The 23300-nt window shown below is 40.7% G+C and overlaps 1 protein-coding gene across 8 annotated transcripts in view; it reads left to right on the top strand.

Moving 5' to 3' along the window:
* Positions 1-23300, top strand: part of AAK1 (AP2 associated kinase 1) — a 189616-nt gene that overhangs the window by 75661 nt on the left and 90655 nt on the right. For all 8 annotated transcript variants that reach the window (XM_053587787.1, XM_053587792.1, XM_053587789.1 and 5 more), the window contains exon 3: positions 16743-16861. In XM_053587787.1, coding sequence (XP_053443762.1) covers positions 16743-16861 — 119 coding nt within the window. The remainder of the gene's footprint in view (positions 1-16742; positions 16862-23300) is intronic.

Here is a 23300-nt window from a genome sequence, read left to right as displayed (position 1 = left end):
ATGGACTAACTTTATTTATTTATGTATTTATTTATTTTTACCAGACTTTATTTATTTATATATTTATTTATTTTTGCCAGACAGAGTTTCACTCTGTTTTGAAGGCTGTTGTGCAGTAGCTACTCATAGATGTGATCGTAGCTCACTACAGTCTCCAACTCCTGGGCCTGAGAGGTCCTCTTGCCCCAGCCTCCAGAGAATCTGGGACTATAAGTGTACACCAGTGCATCTAGCCCCAAATCTCTTATTGAGCTTTTAAGTAACTTCCGTATTTTCTGTTTATAGTTTTTGTTATTCTTGTTGAGAAATTTCTTATACATGTTTTATAGATATTTCAGATTATTTCCTTAACATAGATCGCTAGAAGTGGACTTTGAGAGTCAAAGGATCTAGGCTGGGTGCCCATAGCTCAGTGGTTAGGATGCCAGCCACATGCTCTGGGGCTGCCGGGTTCAAACCCAGCCTGGGCCTGCTAAACAACAACAACAAAATACCCAGATGTTGTGGCAGGCACCTGTAGTCCCAGCTACTCAGGAGGGTAAGGCAAGAGAATCGCTTGAGCCCAAGAGTTTGAGGTTGCTGTGAGCTATGATGCTACAGCACTCTACTGAGGGTGACAAAGTGAGACTCTGTCTCAATTCGAAAAAAAAAAAAAGATTCTAGTGGGCTTTTTGTGCATGTTGCCATGTCACTGTCCAGGCATGTGCTAGTGGACATTCCTACCAGAGGTCTTTTTACCTGACCCAGACTCCTTGCTGATAGAATGTATGGATTCTCAACTTTCATTCCTTTCCCTTTTCAAAACTTTATTGATATGTAGCAATAGTGCTAGATACTTGGGTAGAATTGTCATCTTCCTGTTAGGTCAGGTGGGATCCTCGGTTCTTGCGGAGATCTCCTTGTCTTCCTTGTTTTGCCATAGACCTCATCTAAACCCTAACATCTTGCTTTCTCCTGGTGCCCTAATCTGGCTTTTGAGCGAGTGAGTGGGCACTTCCCCAATTAAGCTTCAGATATTTTCCCTGAGGCTCTAATTGCTCTGCACTGACCTTGCGGCCTCGACCCTTTCTTGATGCCTTCACGCCTCTGGGTTATTGGAAGACTCACCTTCCTCTCTAACTCATTTTCTAGCTCTGTTTTAGTTGTTACACGTTTATTATCAATCTAGTTGGTGAGTTTATGCTCATTTGGTTTCTGGGCTGTTAATGCTGGGTCTCTGCTTTAGTGAAGCTTGGTTTCTATATGTTTTCTTTGGATCCTGAGTCAAGTCTGATCTCAGTTGTGCCCAAGAGGGCTGGGGAGCAGGCCATCCCACTAAGAGCCAGGAACTGACTCCACATTTCTGTTTCTCTTCCTGCTCCCCAGCCCCCACTTCCTTTGGAGTCACTAAAGAATGTTTCAACCTCTCCGGGTTTCAGTTGAGCAGAGAGAAAAGGACCACATAGAGCCCAGCAACAGTTTCACACAGGGCTGGGGTTAGGATAAGCTGCTTGCCTCAAGTGCAGAATTTGAAGGAATCTAGAACTCTAATCAAGGTAAAGAATATTTGTATCCAATTTTTTTTTTGTTTGTTTTTTGTGTTCTTTTTTTGAGACAGAGTCTCACATTGATGCCCTTAGTAGAGTGCTGTGCTGTCATAGCTCACAGCAACCTCAAACTCTTGGGATCAACTGATTCTCTTGCCTCAACCTCCTGAGTAGCTGGGAATACTCAGGGACTACAGCCACAACACCTGGCTGTTTTTAGAGACTGGATCTCACTTTTGCTCAGGCTGGTCTCGAACTCCTGAGCTCAAGCAATCCACCCACCTCAGGCTCCCAAAGTTCTGGGATTACAGACCTGAACCACCATGCTCAGCCTTGTATCCAGTGTTTTTTTTTTTTTTTTGATACAGAGTCTCAAGCTGTCACTCTGGGTAGAGTGCTGTGATATCACAGCTCGTAGCAACCTCAAACTCTTGGGCTTAAGTAATTCTCCTGCCTCAGCCTCCCAAGTAGCTGGGACAATAGGTGCCTGCCACAATGCCCAGCTATTGTTTTGTTTGCAGTTGTCATTGTTGTTTTAGCTGGCCCAGGTTGGGTTTTAACCTGACAGCTTCCATGTATGTGGCTGGCGCCCTACCCACTGAGCTACAGGCGTTGCCTTGTATCCAATGTTTTAACAATAAAAATTAATGCAAACAATCATGGTGAACAAAATTTAGAATTTAAAATAAAAACACAAGCAGTAATAGTGCTGTGCCCAGCCATCCTACAGCCTGAGACATAAGGAAAAGTCACTAATACTTGACTCTGTCTTTTTGTGCCCAAGGCAAGTGCCTTATGCCCCTCACCCTAGTCATGACCCTGGTATCACACCAAAGGCTGAAGATGTTTTCCCCTGATGTAATTCAGTTTATCAGTTAGTGCTGCTGTGCTCCTGATTCTTTTTGGATATTTACCTTCTCAGCAGATCTCTCCAGGTTTATCTCTGGCTGATCTTTTATTTTGTCTGGTATGAACAACTTCAGCCTGTGTGTTTCCTCCCATTTGAGGGCTAAATCATCTTCTCTGTGATTGCTTTTTGATAATCCCAGGTAAAAAGCATCTTCCCAGCATCCTCAGATGATGAGTGCTCTGAGTGGTGGGACCTTGTATCCCCTCCTCCCCAAAACTGATTTGTGAGGTTAAGAAAGGTAATAATGTAGACCATGTTCAACTTCCCTGTGACTTTCCTTTCCCAAGTAGATTTTTGACAGCTTTTGTTCCTTGATCTTCAAACAATAAAGCATATATATTTTTTAATATAATATAAACCTAAACCTTAACTTAGATTTTTGATGCTTTTTTTTTTTTTTTGCCGAGGCCAGGTTTGAACCTGCCACCTCGGGTATATGGGGCCAGCGCCCTACTCCTTGAGCCACAGGTGCCGCCCCTTTAATGCTTTGTTTTAATACTCTGTTCTGGATACATTTTATTAAAAAAGCCTGTAATTGTTAAAATTATTAAAACTCTAGATCATATCAGAGCTTGTATGTTCTATAAATATTAGTGCAAGGAGTCTTTGGGTCATTGGGTGCAAGGAACAGAAACTTAATTCAGATTTGATTAAGTATAAAGGAATTTATTGGATAAATACAAGTGAACCTCCCAAACCCAACAGTAGGAAATGAAGCTAGATTTTGTGGATACTGGAAAGATACCAGGTAGATCTTGTCTGTTAGTCTCTGACTTTTTGGAGCCTTACATATGGCTGTCAGTAGCCACCAGCCTGGTCTACATGGTTGTACAGCATCATCTGATGACAGTTCCTGGGTCATCACTTTAGATTCTCAAGGGAGACTGCACACTCCCTCGTTTAGTTAGCTATGGCCAAGGAAAGAGCTTCAGTTGATATAGATAGTAATATCTAATCGTCATTTCAGCATGGAGTGAGGTAAATTAGACCAGTGTATTTTCTACAGTGAATAATAATAAAATAAATTCCTTGCCCTGTGAGACCATTTAGTCTTAGTGAGAAATACTTGCATGCAGACAAGTGGATGTAATCATGCTAAGAAAATCAAAGTGAACGTGGAGGGAGGCATTCTATTGGGTGAACATTAACAGAGAAGTCCTTGTTTGAGTTATACTAACTTGGACTTAGAGCAACAGGTTTACTAGTTAAGGAGGACACTGACATTCCAACATGCACAAAGGACTGAGGTTTTAGTGGACGCTGTCCAGGCATTCTTCAAGAGTTCAGTGTGGGCTTCAGATTATGATGGGCCTCGTATAGCACGATAAGGTTGGGACTTAATCTTGTAGGTGGTCAAGAGCTAGAGGAGAATCATAAATAGGGAAGCCACATTATTGGATTTGTTATTAATGTAACAGCTATTAATCATCCACCACTTCTAAGCTAGTCCTGAGGATTCCAAGACAAATAAGAAGCTTTTCTTGCCAGTTTTATTTTCTTTGGTGACTTATTTTTTAGGTGCCCCACCTAGAGAACAATCTAGAATGTTGTACGTATGTGTTCGCAGTATTCAACGTCCTTAAATTGGTGTAGAAATAAAAAATATATTTTCTACTAAGGCAAAAAAGAGTTGTTCCTTTTTGCCTTGGTCTATCAAGTGGAGAGATTAACATGTCCAATATAATCACAGTACATTGAGGTAAGGTGCAGCAAAACAGAAGAGCATGGTAATATGATAATTTGAAAGTCTTCCCTGACTGCCAGGTAAAGGGAAGACTTCACAGAAGAGGTATTATGTTAACAATCTTCAGCTCCTTTTATCAAGCACAAGATTGGAATAGGATATTCCAGGCAGTGAGAACAGCATGTGTAAACCTCCTGGGAGCAAAGCTACAAAAAAGTTAAAATGCTGAAAGCTTGATGCTGAGGGAGGAGGGAATATTGGGAAATGAGGCAGGGGAGGAGAGGGCAGTATTCAAATTATAAAGGACTAGAGCTGTCATAAATCGTTGATGGGAGCATAATGATTGAAACACTTGGGGAAAAGGCCTGGCAATTTCTTATAAAGTGAAGAAACTTTATACCTATCCACTGGCCTAGTACTTCTACTCTTAGTATTTACACCAGAGAAACATGGCACAAAAAGACTTGTATAAGGGCTGGTGCGGTGGCCCATGCTGTAATCCTAACACTCTGGGAGGCCCAGGTGGGTGGACTGCTTGAGCTCAGGAATTAGAGACCAATTTGAGCAAGAGCGAGACCCCATCTCAAAGAAAAAAAAACAAAAAAAACTGACTTGTATAAGAATGTATATACTGGGGGTGCCAAAAAAACGTATATGCATTTTAACACATCTTGTTGTCTTGTTGGAAGTAAAATCGATCATTCCCCAAAAGTGTAGGAATTGCAGGTAAAATTTATGCATGTAACTTGCCTAGGTACACTTGACCAGTAATGGTACCTTCAATTCAACTTTGAAAAGTAATACATAGATAACATCACTTAAAATGCATACACATTTTTTGGGAACTCTCTGTAGAGCTTTCATAACAGCCCTCAAATTTGAAATAATCTACATGTCCATCTGTAAGAGAAAAGACAAATAAATTTATTTAAATAATGGAAGACTAGTCAGCAATAAAAATGAACAAACTGCTAATACACTCAACAAAATAAACTATTATGATGAGCAAAGTATTCATATACAATAAAGCACATACTGTAAGGTCCCATCTGAATGAAGTTGTAAAGTAGGTAAAACTATCAATAGATGAAAAGAGTTAGAATAGTGGTTGCCTCTGGCAAGATATGGATGGGATTGTGTAGAAAGGGATTGAGGGACTTTCTGTGAGATGGAAAGGTTTTGTATTTTGGTAGAGGTTTGGGTTACATGAGTATGTGTATTTATCAGAACTTATCCAATGATATACTTAAGATTTGTGTGGTTCATTGTAAAGAAATTTTATTTACCCCTTAGTCCCCAAATGAACTGTGAACTCTGAGCACTCTGTATGCCTTCTGCAGTATTTAGGGTGAAGTGCAGCGAGGTCTGCAACTGACTTGGAAATGTATCATAAATCAGATGAGTTGATGTTTGCATAGATGGATGATAAATAGGTGATAAAAGTAGGTATAGCAAAAATGTTAATAGTGGTGGCCTCAAGGTGATGAGTATATGGATGATCTTTTCAACTTTCTTGTGTGTTTAAACTTTTTTTATAATAAAAATGGGGAAAATATAAAGGTTCTTGTATGCCACATTAAGGAATTTGGACTTTCCTCTGGCTTGGGGAAACTAATGAGCAATTTTAAGAGGAATTATTTTTGTAAAATAAAATCTGGGGCAGAAAAAGTTGAAACTATGATAAGAAAAGAGGAGAGTATGAGCTAAGGTAGGAGCAGTAAGGATGGAGTAAAAGGGATGGATTCTGGGTTTAGGAATAGAGTTGCTATGACTCAGTGAAATCAGCTTGGGTGATGGTGGGTTTGGCTCGGGGAGAAGATGGTGAGCTGGTACACAGTTCTCAGTGACTAAGACCTAGGAGCTGATAGATGACAGTAATGTGGTCCAATAGCCTGCTGTCAGAGGAAAGGCTTTATTTATGTGGTATTAAACTGGAGTTCTCTAGAATTAACATTTAGGAGCCGAGAGAATGTCAGGCCAGAACTTCAGCTTTACCAAATCCTCCATTCTTTGGAAAATGTGGACTGGTAATACATAGGGAGTCCTAGTGGAAATGGTTACAGCCAGAGCTTGGGGGTCTGTCATGTGGGGGGCCGCTGACACATCCAGGGACTGATGTCATTCCCTCTGGCTGACCTCAGCTGCCGTCTTGCTGAGTAGGAGATTGTGTCCCTGAGGGCTGAGCACAACTCATGCTCAAAAGGCTCTCCACTCCTTCAGGTGAGGGGTGCTATGGGATTGAACTTGGGTATGTTTGATCTTCTTTCCTTCTCAGTTGAAGAGGGTTCTCACTGCCAGCACAAGTGTTATTTTTGAGAGAAGGGATCATGTGTAGAACAAGTACTTGTTATTGAGACAGCACGGAGATATCTGTGAAGCTCACCATAAAACCACATTGAGCATGTTGTCGTAGGTTGAAGGGTTCATTTCAGTTGGTCTTAGCCTCAGGGCTGTTCTCAGTCTTGCCAGGCACAGGTTTTTCTCTGCAGGGGTAGACTTACCTTTTTTCCAACAGGATGTTCTAGCAGTATATGCCCCTTCTAGCCCATACTAGACTGTATTCTTCTGAAAGCCTTGGAGTGTGTAGTGATTTTGGTGTTGTCAGCGTAGCTTTGGCGGTGGTGATTTGGTATCCTTTATGGTATTAGGCAAACACGTTGTGTAACAAGCTCTTAAGAACCTGCTATGTAGCAGCCATTGTGCTGGGTGACAGAGATGTCACAGTGAATCAGTCATCATCTCTGCCCTGTGTAATTTACAGTGTACAGCGCAAGAAGGCATTAAACTAGGATTTACCCCCATAAGTATTTCATTATACTCAAGATATGTCCTGAAGGGAAAGTAGAGGGCCCTGGGAACAAGGGTCTTAACCTAATCAGAAAGGATTGGAGACCAGAGGCAACCAGGGAAGGCTCAGCATTTGGTCCCAAAGCCTAAAGGATGATCATTAGGAGCCGCTCAGGCCAAGAACTTGGTGAAAGGGGCAAAGGTCCTTGGGGTGGCACATGAGCAACTTTGGTCAAGAAAGAAGGCTCTTGAGGCTGGAACAGAGTGAGCAGTGGAAGGGTGTGATGTTATGGATGAGCCTGAAGAGAGATCCCATCACAGGGCCTTGAAGGCCTTGAGCATGTTGTCCTAGGATGTTTTTGGAGTTTTATTCCAAGAAGAGTGAAAAGCCACAGAGAAGTTTCAAATAGGTAAATGACACTCAATTTCTGTTTTTAAGAAATCACCCTTTCTGCAGTGTGGAGAACAGAAAATGGTTTTGTCTGACCTGGGGAAGCTATTCTGTGGATTTTAGTGTACCAAGAATATGGCCCTTTTAATGTTTCTCCCCATTGCTGTCTACCTTCGCCAGATGGCTAACCCCGTGGCAACAGTACAGCAAAGGTGGGGAGCCAAGGAGCTTGGGAAAAGGCCCTCATTTAGTCAGCAGGCCAGACCCCATGCACTCTGCTTCTAGCTGCAGTAATTGCAAGCCTCTGCTGTGTGTGAACCAGCTTGATTTCTTAAACTCTTCCCTTTTGTTCCAGGCCTTTCCTAGACATTTTTATTTAAGGTCAGGGGAGACTCTTGCCAGACCTCCGAAGAGAACCTCTGAGTGGGAGATGCTTCCTAGTAATCACCTTCCTGGAGAGGAATTGCTGGTTGCCAGCAGCACCCCGTATTCAGCTGGGGTGGGGTCCTACTGATGCTTCTGTCCTACCACCACTGTTTGCCAGTCTGATTTTGTGCCCACAGCCTGACTGTGGGGAGAGGGTGTTGAATACCTCAAGTCATCCCCCATCTGGATGTTCTTTCTGTCTTGGGAAAGGACTGCTTTGACATGTTCCCCAGAAGGAGCTGGCACATGGTGATTTTTAATTTGAGGCAAATGAGGAGAGATCGACGTTAAAAAAACAAACCCCAAGCCTCCACTGAAATCATTGCTGACACATGCTTTGGATTGACCTTTTCTCCTGTGAGAACTTTGCTGTGCTCCTTTCCGTCTGTTCTAGGGCTTTGAAAATTTTTATTCCTTCTGAAACTTTTGGCAAAGTTGTCTTTTTTTTTTTTTTTTTTTTTGAGACAGAGCCTCAAGCTATCACCCTCAGTAGAGTACCCTGGCGTCACAGCTCACAGCAACCTCAAACTCTTGGGCTCAAGTGATTCTCTTGCCTCAGCCTCTTGAGCAGCTGGAACTGCAGGCACCCACCACAACGCCTGGCTATTTTTTGGTTGTAGTTGTCATTGTTTGGCAGGCCAGGGCCGGATTCGAACCTGCCAGCTCTGGTGGATGTGGTTGGCACCTTAGCCGCTTGAGCTATAGGTGCCACTCACAAAGTTGTCTTCAGTGTGGATGGGTGTTTGTGAGCCTCTTGGTCATCATTCCCTTTGGGGGCTCACAAACACGGCAGATAGTGCACACCCAAGTTCTTAACTTGGAGAGGACTCCCCCACCTGATCATCTTGAGAGGCAGAGCTACAGCAGGTCCCCTACCCTGTCCATCACTGTGTCATTGCTCTCATCACCTCGGAGTGGAGATGTTTCTGCATGGTCAGCTGCTGGAGGGGATAGCCACTTAAGGGGATGTCCACTTGAAAGGATGGAGCAGCAATTGGCACTCCTGGAGCCTAGCAGGACTCTGCCACAAGGTGGAAGTACAAGGAAGGCTGCTTAGGCTTTTCTCTGTGCTTCAGTGTACCGGTTGGTCAAGTGGAGGTTATAATACATGTCCTGCTCATTTCATAGGCTCTGGTAACGAAGGGGGGTCTAGTTCAGTCTGAGCTTAGAGATGTTTTCCTTAACCTGAACAGGGTTTAAGAGATTTTTAAAAGTTCGTTGGCTGGGCACAGTGGCTCTTGACTATAATCCTAGCACTTTGGCAGGCCAAGGCAGGAGGATGCTTTAGCCCAAGTGTTCAAGACCAGACTAAGCAACTAAGTGAATCTCTTGTCTCTAAAATATCTTGAAAAAATTAGCCAAGTGGAGTGGTGTACACCTGTATTCCCAGCTACTCAGGAAGCTGAAGCAGGAGAATAGCTTGAGTCCGGGAGTCTGAGGCTGCAGTACATTATGATGACGCCACTGCACTCAGAGCAAGATCCTGTCTCTCACACACACAAAAGTTTACTGCATGGATTTTAAAATCAAGAGATTTCACCTAAAAATCTAACCTCTTTTAGAAATCAGAAGATTAGCAACTCTTAGTCCATATTCCTCTGTGGCAGTGTTTGGCTGGCTGGTGCTGCCCTGTGAGCAGGGGCACATTCTGGTTGCCATAGTCTCCGCCTCTGTCCGCGCTCTCCCTGACGTGGGTCTCTGTCATCGGACTCCATACATTTTGTTATATCTCTACCGTTTTAAGTCCTTTATGTGATCTTTCTGGTCCCTTTAGACATAAGAGTTTGTGCCCTTGATCTGGAGAAGATATTCTAGATTTAGAACTTTGCAAGTAAGAATACAAAGGATTGGGAGTGGAACAAGGAGGGAATATCTTTATTTGTCACCATCTTCCATGTGCTAAGTACTTTCCCAAAGCTTTGAGATACATCTCAGCTGCCCTTCACAAGTGAGAGGACAGCCCCGGGGAGATTGTAGCTTGCGGGAACCAGGGTTTGAACCTAACTTATTGGACTCTAAAGGAATATGCCATTTTGTACGTAAAGTTGATGTAGCTGCGTAGCCTCCTTCCTAGAAGCTGTCTGTACAGCTTTATATCTACAGTAGATGTGCACATAAGCACTTTTGCATGATGCAGTGGTATAGTCCTTCCATCTTCACAAAATAGTTTAACATAGAGGTACAGAATTTTTTTTTTTTTTTTTTTTAGGTAGGATCTTGCTCTATCTCCTATGCTGTATTGCAGTGGCACTATCATAGCTCACTGCAGTCTCAAACTCCTGGGCTTGAGTGATGCTCCCGCTTCAGTCTCCCAAGTGGCCGGGGCTGTAGGTGCAATGCCACCACACCTGGCTAATTTTTCTATTTTGTGTATAAGGTCTCCCTCTTATTCTGGCTGATCTTGAGCTCCTGGCCTCAAATAATCAGCCTGTGTTGGGTACTTTTGTTTTATCCTGTAAATCAGAGTTCCCCCTTTTTTAACAGCATCTTTTCTAAAATTACTATTACACAGATAAAAGTGGAGCTGCTTTGTTTTGAAACTGAGAAGGAAGGTGCGTACAGAACCCTGCCCTTATTAAATAAGTTAGTTTTTTATCACAGGGCCACTGTAGTATTTGCTGTAATTTTAGGGCTTAGAGGAACCCATTTTAAATACTACTAATTTGGTCTTAATTTCTGCAGATGAGGAAATAGATGAGTCAAAGAGGTCCAGTCACTTGTCCAGTGTTGCCTGTTCATTTTTATGTCCTGGGTAAATTTCACTTTAATTGGGTTCTCTGATTCTTTAGAAAAGCTTCAGAAGGCTCAGCGCCCGTAACACAGTGGTTACAGTGCCAGCCACATACATGAAGTTGGAGGGTTCGAACTCAGCCTGGGCCAGCTAAAACAATAACAACTGCAACAAAAAAATAGCCAGGCATTGTGGCAGGCACCTATAGTCCCAGCTACTTGGGAGGCTGAGGCAAGAGAATCACTTAAGCCCAGGAGTTTGAGGTTGCTGTGAGCTGTGACATCACAGCACTCTACTGAGGGTGACATAGTGGGACTTTGTCTCAAAACAAAAAAAAAAAAAAGAAAGCTTCAGAAGACTTTTATTTTCTGCTTGTTTTCTCTCGGTAATTCAGAGAGAAACTGAATTAAGTAAGCAGCATTCACTGAATTTAACCCTACTTTAAAAGAGATACAAAGCGTTTGTAGGGCAGGAAAGGAGGCAGGCGGAGAGCAGAAAATGGGCCTGGATGAGGTTTTTCTCCTTGTGGTATTCTCTGCCTCCTTTGATTTATGTCTTCTTTCCGTCTCAGGCAAGTGGAAGCCATTCCCAAAGGTGTAGATGCAACTTATGTTAGGAAGTGAGGTTTCCTTTTACCTGCAAGAAATAGACAGGTGGCAGATTTCATTATTGGAATTTAGGGCTGATTTTAAAATATCTAGCAAAAGCTCTTTAGCAGCAAATCCAGAGAGCCTGTCTCAGCACCACGATGGGCTTCTTTGTCTCATATCCCTGGTCTAATCATTCTCATTGTCTGTCCAGCTGTTTTCCATCACTGCTCAAATAATGAGTTTGGTGTTTTCCTTCTCTTTCCACTCACCTTACTTCTCCTTCCTCACTCTTTCTTGCTAAGTGGAAGTCACTGGTGTCCTGATTCATTCTGAACAGCCCCTGGGGCCTGGCACGCTAGCGTGATTCAGTATTTGATACAGAATCAGAAGATGCCTACTTCTTCCAGCTCCCTGTTGCTGATGTCACATATCATGATGAGACTCCTAAGGAAGTTTTGTCTTTAAAAAGTTTCAGTTTTTTTTTTTTTTTTTTTTTTTGCAGTTTTTGGCCAGGGCTGGGTTTGAACCTGCCACCTCTGGTATATGGGGCCAGCGCCCTACTCCTTTGAGCCACAGCAGCCGCCTTAAAAAGTTTCAGTTTAAAACTGATCTCTCATTGATGTTGGAACTGAAAGGGATTTTGGAATTTATATAACATCTGCTTCTGTGTATTATAGAGATTCATGCACCTTCTCCAAGCAGAGAACTAGGCACTTGTGTTGTTTTCACTTATTTGAAAGGTAGAAGTTCAAGTTATTTCAGTAATATCCTTGGTGACTCCATGATCCTATGCTTATTAAAGCCTTTATCAGGAAAGTGATGGGAATCAGTATCACTTTGTCACCTTCAATAGAATGCTGTGGTATCATAGCTCACAGCAACCTCCAACTCTTGGGCTCTAGTGATTCTCTTGCCACAGCACCCAGCTATTTTTAAAGACAAAGTCTCAACTCTTGCTCAGTCTGGTCTCAACTCCTGAGCTCAAGCAATCCACCCACCTTGGCCTCCCATAGTGCTAGAATTATAGGTGTGAGCCACTGCATCCGGCCTAAAAAATGCCTTTAAAGTAAGTCATATATAAATGTTAGGTAGAGAGAATTTTTCATAAACTCTTCTACAGAGAAGAAAGGTAAGAACTGTGATATGTATAAACTAATATATATGTATTCATACATATATATTTTTATATTTGCCTGCAAGTCTTTTTTTTTTTTTAAGAGACAGAGTCTCACTTTATCACCCTTGGTGGAGTACTATGACATCACAGCTCACAGCAAACTCCAACTCCTGGGTTTAGGCAATTCTCTTGCCTCAGCCTCCGGAGTAGCTGGGACTACAGGCGCCTGCCACAACGCCTGGCTATTTTTTTGTTGTTGTTGCAGTTTGGCCGGGGCTGGGTTTGAACCCACCACCATCGGGATGTGGGGCTGGCGCCCTGCTCACTGAGCCACAGGCAGCGCCCCTGCAAGTCATTTTTTAACTTTGTGCAATGTGGGTTATGTTTCCCCTCCTTGGTCATTAGTAAATGGAGTGAGACTGGATCAGAGGTAGAAAACTAGAGAATCAGAGGAAGCTTTTCCAATGTGGTTTCTTTAGCTTCTACAGCATAGCCTGTTCAGGGTTAAATTGACTTGCTGACTGAGTGCTTACTGTGTCTTAGACCTTGTTCTATGGCATGATTGGAGGCAAACCAGATAACATCTCTAACTTTATGATGAGTTATAAATACTTGTCCACATCCCCATCAACAATTAGGGGAAAAAGTTAGACCAATATGCATGTTTCCCGAGTAAAGCAAATCTCTATATATTTAAAGGAAAAGTACGTTTGTGTCACAGTTATCCTGCCTTCTTCACTTGCTTCCTTCACTTAATGGAGCGGATCCTTTTTCTCTTTTTGATTTAGTAAATTGGTAGATGAAATTATCTTAGTGGTTAAAAACACTGTCAGTAGGCAGAGAGAATGGTGTAGGCTACTGAACATTAGAATTTCTTACTTCTGTCCAAACCATGCCCTGCTCAGCTTTAGACTTTCCCGTTTAATCAAGATCTTGGGATGCAACTCAGGCTGAAATAAGCTTCTCTGTTGACAGTCTTCTCTGTTGGTAACCTTCTGTAATAGCCTGAACTCTCTTTCGCTCTGGCTGACGATCTCATCAGCCTGATGTGTGTGGTAGATAGACATGGACCTGGACTCAAGCAGTGTCTCGAGTGGTGCCCTGTGCCTTCTAACCTAGTTGTTTATATTCACATTTGCTCAACTATTTAGTGATAGTGGCCAGCATCTTTAGACTGACCAGTCCTGTTGGGCTTGGATTTGGAGCTCATGATTTAAATGCTTCTCATCTGTAAATAAGCCCTTTAATTGGTGTTGATGCTTAATAACATGGTTTTGACCATGTTTGGCATAGTGATTCATGGCTTTGCTTTGCTTTTAAATTTATCGTGGTCATGTGCTTTGAGACTTGGGAATGGCTCTTTTCAGCTAGTTGTGCTGGCTGAATTGTGTGGTAGGCACCTGACCCATTTCTTCACTCCTAGCTGGGAAGATCATCTTGCTACCCACCTGGCAAAGAAAACTACACTGCTCCCATCTGGTGGTAGTTATCTCAAATTGCAGTAGCATCAATCTGCTTCTGAAAGAACTGCCTTGTCCTTTAGTAGTGTCAGACATCATGAAAGACAGAACCATAAGAAATTCCTATTCCAGCGTGATTGGATGTCTCCTTACTATCTGGAGGGGTATTGCATGGTTTTCCTCTATGATAAATGAAGTGGAAAGAATGTTTTTTGGACAAACAACAGTGACATTGCTCCAGGTTTTTCCCAGAACTAGCCATGGGACTCCTAAGCCTCATTTGGTTTCTCTACCCATAAAGCAGGATGTTCTCTAGGAGTGTTATGGGTGCAGAGTCTCATGATTCTGTGATTTTTGTTTAATTCAAAACATCTATAAAATGAATATTCACTTGGACTATTTATAAAACAATTATGAATATACATAAAACATTTTAAATGTATACTATAATTTTCCCAGTTCTAATTAATTATAAGATAATGTCATGGTATTAATAACTTCTGGGAGTAAAAAAGATTAATACCACTGTCTTAAATGTGCATATTTATTAAAGGACAAATACTGATACCCTAAAAAGTAAAATGTAAATTGATAATTGAGCAGTGTAAGTGGACTTAAACTATTAAAATAAAATGGAAAATGATATTGAGGCACAAAGATTAGAAAGATGACAATTAAAGATTGTACGGTAAGGGCTGCCGAAGGGGGAGAATTGCTTGAGATCCGAAGTTAAAGACCAGCGTGAGCAAGATTAAGACCCCCTTTCTACAGAAAATAGGCAAATTAGTCTCAGCTGCTCAGGAGGCTGAGGCAGGAGGATTGCTTGAGCCCAGGAGTTTAAGGTTTCAGTGCGCTATGATAAGGCCACTGTACAGTAGCCTGGGTGACAGAGTGAGACCCTGTCTCAAACAAACAAACAAACGATTGTATGGTAAATGTTAGTGTTTACCTGCATACTGAAGAAGACATAATGACAGGAAATATGCAAACATACAGCCTCTGGCAAATCATCACCATGCACATATGGAACATTTGAGCCCATTAAACATATTTTTGTACAGAATTACATGTGTATTTTGTGAAAACATGCAGTAGTGCTTTATGATTAAGGCTCTTTCTGGTTGCAAAGAACAGAAATCTACTCAAGCTAACGTGAGAAAGAACTATTACAATTACACTATAAACATTAAATGGGAAGTGCCATGGACATCTGCAGACAGGTACTGAAGTGCTGCTGAGTTTCGGGGGAGTTACACCTGAGTCTTATTTCTCAGGTAACTGAGGTCTATAATGGCTGCTAATTGATCTGTATTAATTTTGCATGTGGCTGCTAGCCCCAGCACTGCATCACTGCCTCCACTCAAGTTCCCATGCTCATGTCTTCCTCTGCATTCACCTCTGTTCAATTAGTGGCCACCTCTGTGCAAAGAATAGCCTAGTGGTTTGTTTTTGTTTGTTTGTTTTTTTGGCTGCACAGGGTCAATGAACAGATATTCAAACTAAATGATGGTAATGTACTAGGTAGGTGGATAAACTGAGTGTCCAGAGTAACTGCTGCTTATTCCAAAGCATTCAACTTGGACGGCTTTTCCTCACCATGTTTGTTGAACCTCTCTTCTCTTAACCTCTTTTCTTAACAGTAGTGTAGAATACCTCATACAGTGCTTTGGAAGTGAGATTGAGGTTAGGAGGTCTAAGAATTTGTGGAATAGGTATAGCAGATTTGTAGCCTTTGAGAATTCCTGTTAGAATTTCTGTTAATGAATTGTGAACTGTCTTTTAGAGAAAGGTCAGTGCAGACATTAAAAAATCTGCTCAATAACTGAGTCATCCTTGCCTCATGTCTGCTGTGTAGAATAGCAGACCTATATCTTTTCAATAGGCCATGGGATGGGGAGGGCAAGAGGAATATTCAGGGTCTGGTAAATTTGAATTGAGGGGTGGAGTGAAGAAGGATGAGGAGAAAAGAAGAGAAAGACATCCTTGAAATTATTATTATTATTATTATTATTATTATTTTGAGACAAAGCCTCAAGCTGTCGCCTTGGGTAGAGTGTCATGGCATCACAGCTCACAGCAACCTCCAACTCCTGGTCTCAAGGGATTCTCCTACCTCCGCCTCCCAAGTAACTGGGAGTACAGGCGGCCACCACAACACCTGGCTATTTTTTTGGTTGCAGCCGTGATTGTTGTTTGGCGGGCCTGGGCTGGATTCGAACCTGCCAGCTTAGGTGTATGTGGCTGGCGTCTTAGCCACTTGAGCCAAAGGTGCTGAGCCGACATCCTTGAAATTAATTGAAAGCTATTTATAATAGCAATTATAGAAATAATTTCTTAGTCTCTCTGTTATGAGAGAAGGAGTGCTGGACATATGTTTTTTTAAAGTTCTTTTTTTTTTTTTGAGACAGGGTCTCACTTTGTTGCCCTTGGTAGAATGCTGTGACATCATAGCTCACAGCATCCTCAAACTCCCGGGCTTAAGTGATTCTCCTGTCTCAGCTTCCCAAGTAGCTGGGACTACAGGCATCCACCACAATGCCTGGCTATTTTTAGAGACAAGGTCTCCCTCTGGCTCAGGCTGGTCTGAAACGTGTGAGCTCAGGCAATCCATCCGCCTCGGCCTCCTAAGTGCTGAGATTACAGGCATGAGTCACCGTGCCTGGCCCTGTTTTTTAAAAGTTCTCAATTTGAACATACTTCTTTGAGCCTCTGCTTTCTTTAGCTGGCAATTGTTATTTTAAAGGGAAAAATAACAACCAAACTTACATAATTGTAGTAAGAATTAAATAAGAGCATCACAATGCCTAGGACAGTGGTTGGAATATAGTTGGGTCATTTTCTTATTGTCATTTATCTGTTTATTTGTAGGTTCTTTGGAAGATAATTACTGTTCTTTCATTATCTTCAGATGCCTGTTTGGGAACGGTTTCTCTGACTCTTGCCACCTAATCTCACAAGTAATATCTCTGAGTTCTGAGAATCTCAGAATGCCCTGATGGCTGGCTGACAGTGGAATCAGTGACATTATTAACAGTGACAGCAGCAACTTGCAGCCACCATGGTCATTGGGCTGACTTTTTGAACATGACTCAAAAGAGCTTGTATGTGTTTCTCTCACAGGTGGATTTGCTATCGTGTTTCTGGTGAGGACAAGCAATGGGATGAAATGTGCCTTGAAACGCATGTTTGTCAACAACGAGCATGACCTCCAGGTGTGCAAGAGAGAAATCCAGATAATGGTAAGGCTACCCCTCAGACTTGGGCATGTTTTTTTTTTTTTTTTTTTTGACACAGAGCCTCAAGCTGTCGCCCTGGGTAGAGTGCTGTGGCATCACAGCTCACAGCAACCTCCAACTCCTAGGCTCAAGTGATCCTCTTGCCTCCGCCTCCCACGTAGCTGGGACTACAGGCGCCCACCACAATGCCCGGCTATTTTTTGGTTGCAGCTGTTCATTGTTGTTTGGCGGGCTTGGGCTGGATTCGAACCTGCCAGGTCAGGTGTATGTGGCTGGTGCTTTAGTTGCTTGAGCCGCAGGCGCTGAGCCTTGGGAATGTTTAAGTTGAGGCAGAGAGCGTGCCTTCTCCTAAGAAAGCTACAGGGAACTTGTTCCTTCCTCTGCGATGGCCACAGAGGCCTTTGAACAAGATGGGACTGAGCAACCATGGGATGAATTGTGAACTGTCTTTTAGAGAAAAGTCAGAAAGATTGCTTCTGTCTGGTTACCCTCAGCGGGAGGATGGATGAAAAAGGCGCATATTGAGAGAACTGACCAATTTTTAGGTTGGGGAAACAGTTTTATGAATTGGGAAAAGTTTACCTGACCTGGAAGTAACCGTACTTTAATCCATAAAGCCTAATTTATAATAAGCCTTCTTTTGTCATCTTATCTCTGTTAGTTACCAATTCCCAGTTCCAGTTTTCAACCCTCCTGCTCTCTTCAATAACTCTGTGAATCTGTCCTTTCCTGGCTTTATATTTTTGCATGTAATTCTTTCCACCTGACATACTTTTCCCCATTTTGGCCCAGAAACCTAGGCCAAAACTTAGAAACCTCATAAATACTCAGGTTTCATTTATAGAAGTCCAAGAACAGGCAAAATTGATCTGTGGAGATAAAAATCAGAAAATGGTTATCTGGCTGTGGGATACTGACTAGAAAGGGTAATATGGGAATTTTCTAGGCGATGGAAATGTTCTATGTGTTTTTAGATAGCCATTAGATGGGAGTGTACAATTGTCAAAACTCAATGGGACACCTTAGATCCCTGCATTTTATTACATGTTAGTTGTACCTTAATTTTTAAAAACTCATTTTTCAAGGTTAACATTTATATTATGTTTATAGAAAGAGTCCCCCTGTGTTAGATACACATGCTGAAATACGTATTGAAGAGATAATATGATGTCCTTGAGAATAGCAAGTGAGTTTAGAAGGGAAACAAGATTGGCCGAGAGTTGAAGATCATAGCAGAAAAGTAATAGAAGTTTGTTAGAGTAGTATTTTACTTTTACCTCTGTTTGACATTAGGCATAATAAGAATCTTTAAAGGTATAGTATTTTATTCCTTTGTGTTTCCATGGTACTTTTGTTTATACCAATTGTATTATTTAACGTGTGTTATATATGTAATATACATTGCAACTACTTATGTTGTAACGAGTTCTGCTATCAGAAGGTAAGTTATTCAGAATCAGAAACTTTTTTCTTTGACACACTACTTGGCATAGAGTACATGCTTAATAAACTTTGGATGAAATGAATATATGCGTGATGGTTATAGCAGGTGCGTATGTTCACCTAGAGATGGTGATTCCTTTGTGCCCTGGATTTTGACACTTTTGTAGAGAACAGAAAGAACGGGGGAAAAAAAATGTGTAGGAGTGTTGTGGTAGGGATTCTATGAGGTTTTGTTGCCCTTTCAGTGGCTGCTTAGAATAATTAGTTGTATTGCAGTTGAGCTACTAAAGGAACACAAGATTTTAGACAGCCTGGTACTACTCTGGATTCCAGAAAGCTAAAACTATTTCATGAAGAACTGTCAGCCCTGCAAAACAACCAGCTAACTCCCAAGGCTCATATATACATAGTCAAAAACATGTGGATCTGTCTGCAAGTCACCGGTGTCTTCCCACTTCCCTGCACACAGCTCCAGACTGCCGTTCTTGCTGAATCCCTTCATATACCCAGTAGGTTTTCTGGGTGCTTCTCATGACTCCTCTTCCTTTTTCCCTTGCCCCATACTTGCTGAGTTCTCACACACTTTGTTTCCTGTCTTTGCTTCTGCTATTTCCTCTACCTGGAAATAGCATTCATTTACTTGTGTTACAAAAGCAATCTCATTCTTTAACATTTTCCCACCCTTTTAGAAAAAAATGCTTGAGCGCTTACTTTGTGGTAGGCAGGCATTACAGTAAAGAGACTTAAGAAGCATGCACCCATTAGGAGCTCACAAATTAATGGGTTTAATTAGAAGTTAAATTACATGGGTTCAAGTTCTGGCCCAAGTGTGTATTAGCTATAAGAGTTTTATTTTGTTTTTAATTTAGTCTATATTTTTTCAAAGCTCAAATTTTCAATTTGAAGCTTTGAAAGCAAAGACAGGAAACAAAGTGTGTGAGAACTCAGCAAGTATGGGGCAAGGGAAAAAGGAAGAATAGTCATGAGAAGCACCCAGAAAACCTACCGGGTATATGAAGGGATTCAGTAAGAACGGTGAACTAAGCTCATTATTAAAAGAATCAATGACAAAGGGAACTCCTCTGCTATTTTAAGGTCCCAGGGGCAACTACTTTAGGTGGTTTCTTTTGATGTATTTCTAAATAACATGCTAATATTGCTGGTTCTTGATTTGTTTCTTTCTTTTTAGGCATCGTCTTCTATGGGAAATAAAGATTTAGCTCTCTTTTATCCTCTGCTTGCCCCTTTCCATAAATACTTACATTATTCTCATCTCTCCTTCTTCCAAATACCAGTATGTTTTGGCAGTATGTTGATAACATTAATATTAGTTTTTACATTTTTTACATTAGGTAAGAAAACCATTCCTACTGCATCTGCTGGTAGACTCTGATCACGCTATGCCTTTCCCATATAACTCTGTTCTCACTGGCATTAATAATTGTCTCCCCACCCCACCTTTTGGTCTGAATTTAACCCCAAACTCTCCGTAAGTTGTGTAAATCATTTTTTGAATCTTTTAAAATGCATTTAGTATTGTCTGCTTTATCATCTTCATGATTTCTCCCTCAGTTTTCTGATTTGATGGAATCTGGGCTGATTGTTCTCTAGGGCTAATTTATAATCTTAGAATTTCCTAGGTCTTTGCTTCTTTACTTCTCTATTTTCTTTTTAATTATTATGGATACGTAATAGTTATATGTCTTTATAGGTTTACTCTTTTTTCTTTCAGTAAAAACACTATTTTGTTATGTTAGCTTTCTCTCAATCCCCTTAACTAAAGAACTGAACTAGAATAAGATGGAATTCTGTTTTTTTTTTTTTTTTTTTGAGACAAACCTCACTCTGTCGCTCTGGGTAGAGTAATGTGGCAGCTCACAGCAACCTCAAAATCCTGGGCTCAAGTGATCCCTTTGCCTCAGCCCCCTGAGTAGCTGGGACTACAGGTGCCCACCATAACACGTGACTAGTTTTTCTGTTTTTAGTAGAGACAGGGTCTCACTCTTGCTCAGGCTGCTTTCAAACTCCTGAGCTTAAGCAATCCATCCACCTCAGTGCTAGGAAGTAGGCATGAGCCATGACGCCCAGCTAGAATTCCATTTTAAATTAAAAAATATTCAGGTTTGACAATAGATTCATGGTAATATCATTTAACAAGATAAATTCAGTGAACATAAACAAATCCAAATGTTAAGGTTTTCACCATGGCACAATGCCATGCTACGATCACTCATAACTCATAATCAACTGCCTTCATGTTTGGCAATAACATCATACAAGTGAATTTGCTGATGATTAGCACAATTACAAAATGAACCAAAGGTCACCTAATCAAGAATAAGACCAATAAAGAAACCTTAGGAATGCAGGTGAAATAATTTCTCATTATTTCTAGTGCTGGGAAATTTCTTGTACACCTTGGTGTGTGCACTTATTATATGAGGTGTTTGGTGGTTCCTTTTAATCTAGAAACCCATATCCTTTTAAGTTTCTAAGACCTTTTTTTGGTTGTGTTTTGTTTTTAATTTGATGAATGCCAATTTATCAGTTTTTCTTGTATGGATTATCGTTTTGGTGTCAAGTCTAAAATTCTGGGGAGTTTTTTAGTTTGTCTTATTTGATGGTTTTCTTTTCTCTCTTTTTCTGAAATTCTTATTTGGGTATTGGCTTTCCTGGATTGATTTTCCAGTTTTCTTGTTTCCTTCCTTCCTTCTACTTTTTATTTCTTTGTCATTTAGCTCTACATTCCAGCAGATTTTCTCAGCTCTGTATTTCAACCATCTTACTGAATTTTATTTACCAGACTTTTAAATTTCTAAGACCTTTTTCTTTTTTTTTTAATTTTGACGAAGACCAGTTTATCAATTTTTCTTTGTATGGATTATCGTTTTGGTGACAAGTCTAATAAATCTTTGCCTAGCTTTTGATTCTGAAGTATTTTTCCTGTTTAAAAAAATAGTTCTATAGTTTTACATTTAAGACTATGATCCATTTTGAGTTAATTTTTGGGTAAGGTATGAAGCTTAGTTTGAGCTTTATTTTTTTACATATTGATATTTTATTGCTCTAGCGCCATTCGCTGGAAAGGCTGTCTTCCATTAAGTATTTTTGTTAAAAATCTGTTGGACTTAGTTGTGGGGGTTTATTTCCAGACCCTTCCCTGTTCTCTATTCTGTTGATTAATCTCTATGCTTCTACCTCCACCAACACCACACAACCTTGATTATTGCAGTGACATGGTAAGTCTTAAAATCAGGCTGATTCCTCCTACTTCTTTTCTTTTTTAATTTCCACCATTTTTAATATGAAGTGGAAATTCATATTAAATAAATTTAATATGGAGTGTTTTTAAGCCCCTAGGCTCAGAGTTCTGTCAGGTAGAAACCATAATCCCAGCCATACCTCTCTCAGAGATTTATAAGAATTGTGAAGGGAATCGGAAGATATACAATGCTTCCCAACAGGCTAAGGCTTGTGTGTTAATAGCCAAAGAAGCAGATTCTTCTCTGTACTTTCAGTGGAGGAAGGATAGGCATGTTGTACCCATATGCAAGGAAAACTTTTAGTGGTTTCACTTGAGTGGTTTGACATTTTGTTTTGATAAACACTGTCTACTATTTACCAGAGTCTGGTGTGAGCCCTTTGAACATCTGGAAAGTATGCTTTCTAATAATCAAAGGGATCCTGATTTCTTACGGATGGTGGAGGGTGGGTTTTTTTCCTGAAAGCAGGAAAAGATTCATTATTTTCAGACTTAAAAGAGTGAGAACAGTGATAAGGAATGACTAAAGCTCCAGATGTGTCAAGTGTTGTGTGTTCACATCTCCTGGCTCAGATGGATTACATCCTCGTTGAGCTTGATAATGAGGGCTTAGCTGCCACCAGTGATGTTGGAGGATTTGCTTAGAACAGAAGAGAGATCAAGTGATTCAAGGCAGGCAGATGTTTTCATATTCCAAAAAAGAAGCAAGGTAGATTCTGTGCAGTAGGAAGCTCAGGCTTGATCTAGGACAAGAATTTGGAACAGATTATTTAAAAACATGCTTTGATGCTATCTTTTGTGTAAGAAAGTTGAAGTTTATATATATATATATATTACATATCGTTTGAATTTGCCTGAGAAAATGCTGTGAAGGTGAAAAAGAGTGAGAAAGAAAAGGAATAAAAGTGGTTCCCTTTAGGGGATGATGACTGGAATAGGAAATAATTGTCTAATATTTTGTACTGTATGACTGTTAACATATTACCCATTTTTTAAAAATTACATTTTAGGCTATTTTGTAGTCAGTTGCATGATAAAGCAGGGATCCAAAGAGCCTTCAGGTTCAGTAAGGATAAGCCATGTCACATCAGCATTCTGCCTCCTTTGGGAAGGTCCCTGGGTGGGGAACCCAGGGAGATGCAGTGGACTCAGCATCTGTGGATTTGAGCAGTTGTTCAGATAAGAACCCGCATAAGACATTCGTGAGCAAAATGGAGGGTTTGGACTGGATGTTAGTACAGTTAGATGTAAGTCCAAAGGTTATAAAGGTTTCTGATTGATATGAGTATGGAGAAACTTCCTAAGATAAAAAGCATGTGGTTTACCATTGGCTTAATGTTATTTTACATTTAATGAATAACTTGGTTAAAGAAATGGAAGATACACTTATCAATTATGTACCTGATAGAAAGTTGGAAGGTATAATAACTACATTGAATGATAGAAGTAGGATCCAAAATGATCCTTATACATTAGAGCAGCAGACTGATTGTAATGAGATGAAATAACAAGTTAAGATCATACTTGGAATATTATTATTATTATTTTTAATCAAATCATAATTTTGTACGTTGGTACATTTATGGGGTTCAGGGTACTGCTTCGATATACAATGTGAAATGCTTACGTTGAACAAGTAACACATCCATCACAATTATGCTCATTTCTAAATAGTTTTGAAATGTACCATTGTAAATGTTATTATTTTTTAATCAACTTTACAAGCATAATTTTGGA

The sequence above is a fragment of the Nycticebus coucang genome, chromosome 4 (genome assembly GCF_027406575.1).
Source record: "Nycticebus coucang isolate mNycCou1 chromosome 4, mNycCou1.pri, whole genome shotgun sequence".
In the NCBI taxonomy this organism is placed as follows: Eukaryota; Metazoa; Chordata; class Mammalia; order Primates; family Lorisidae; genus Nycticebus; species Nycticebus coucang.
This window is presented reverse-complemented; position numbering and strand designations above follow the sequence as displayed.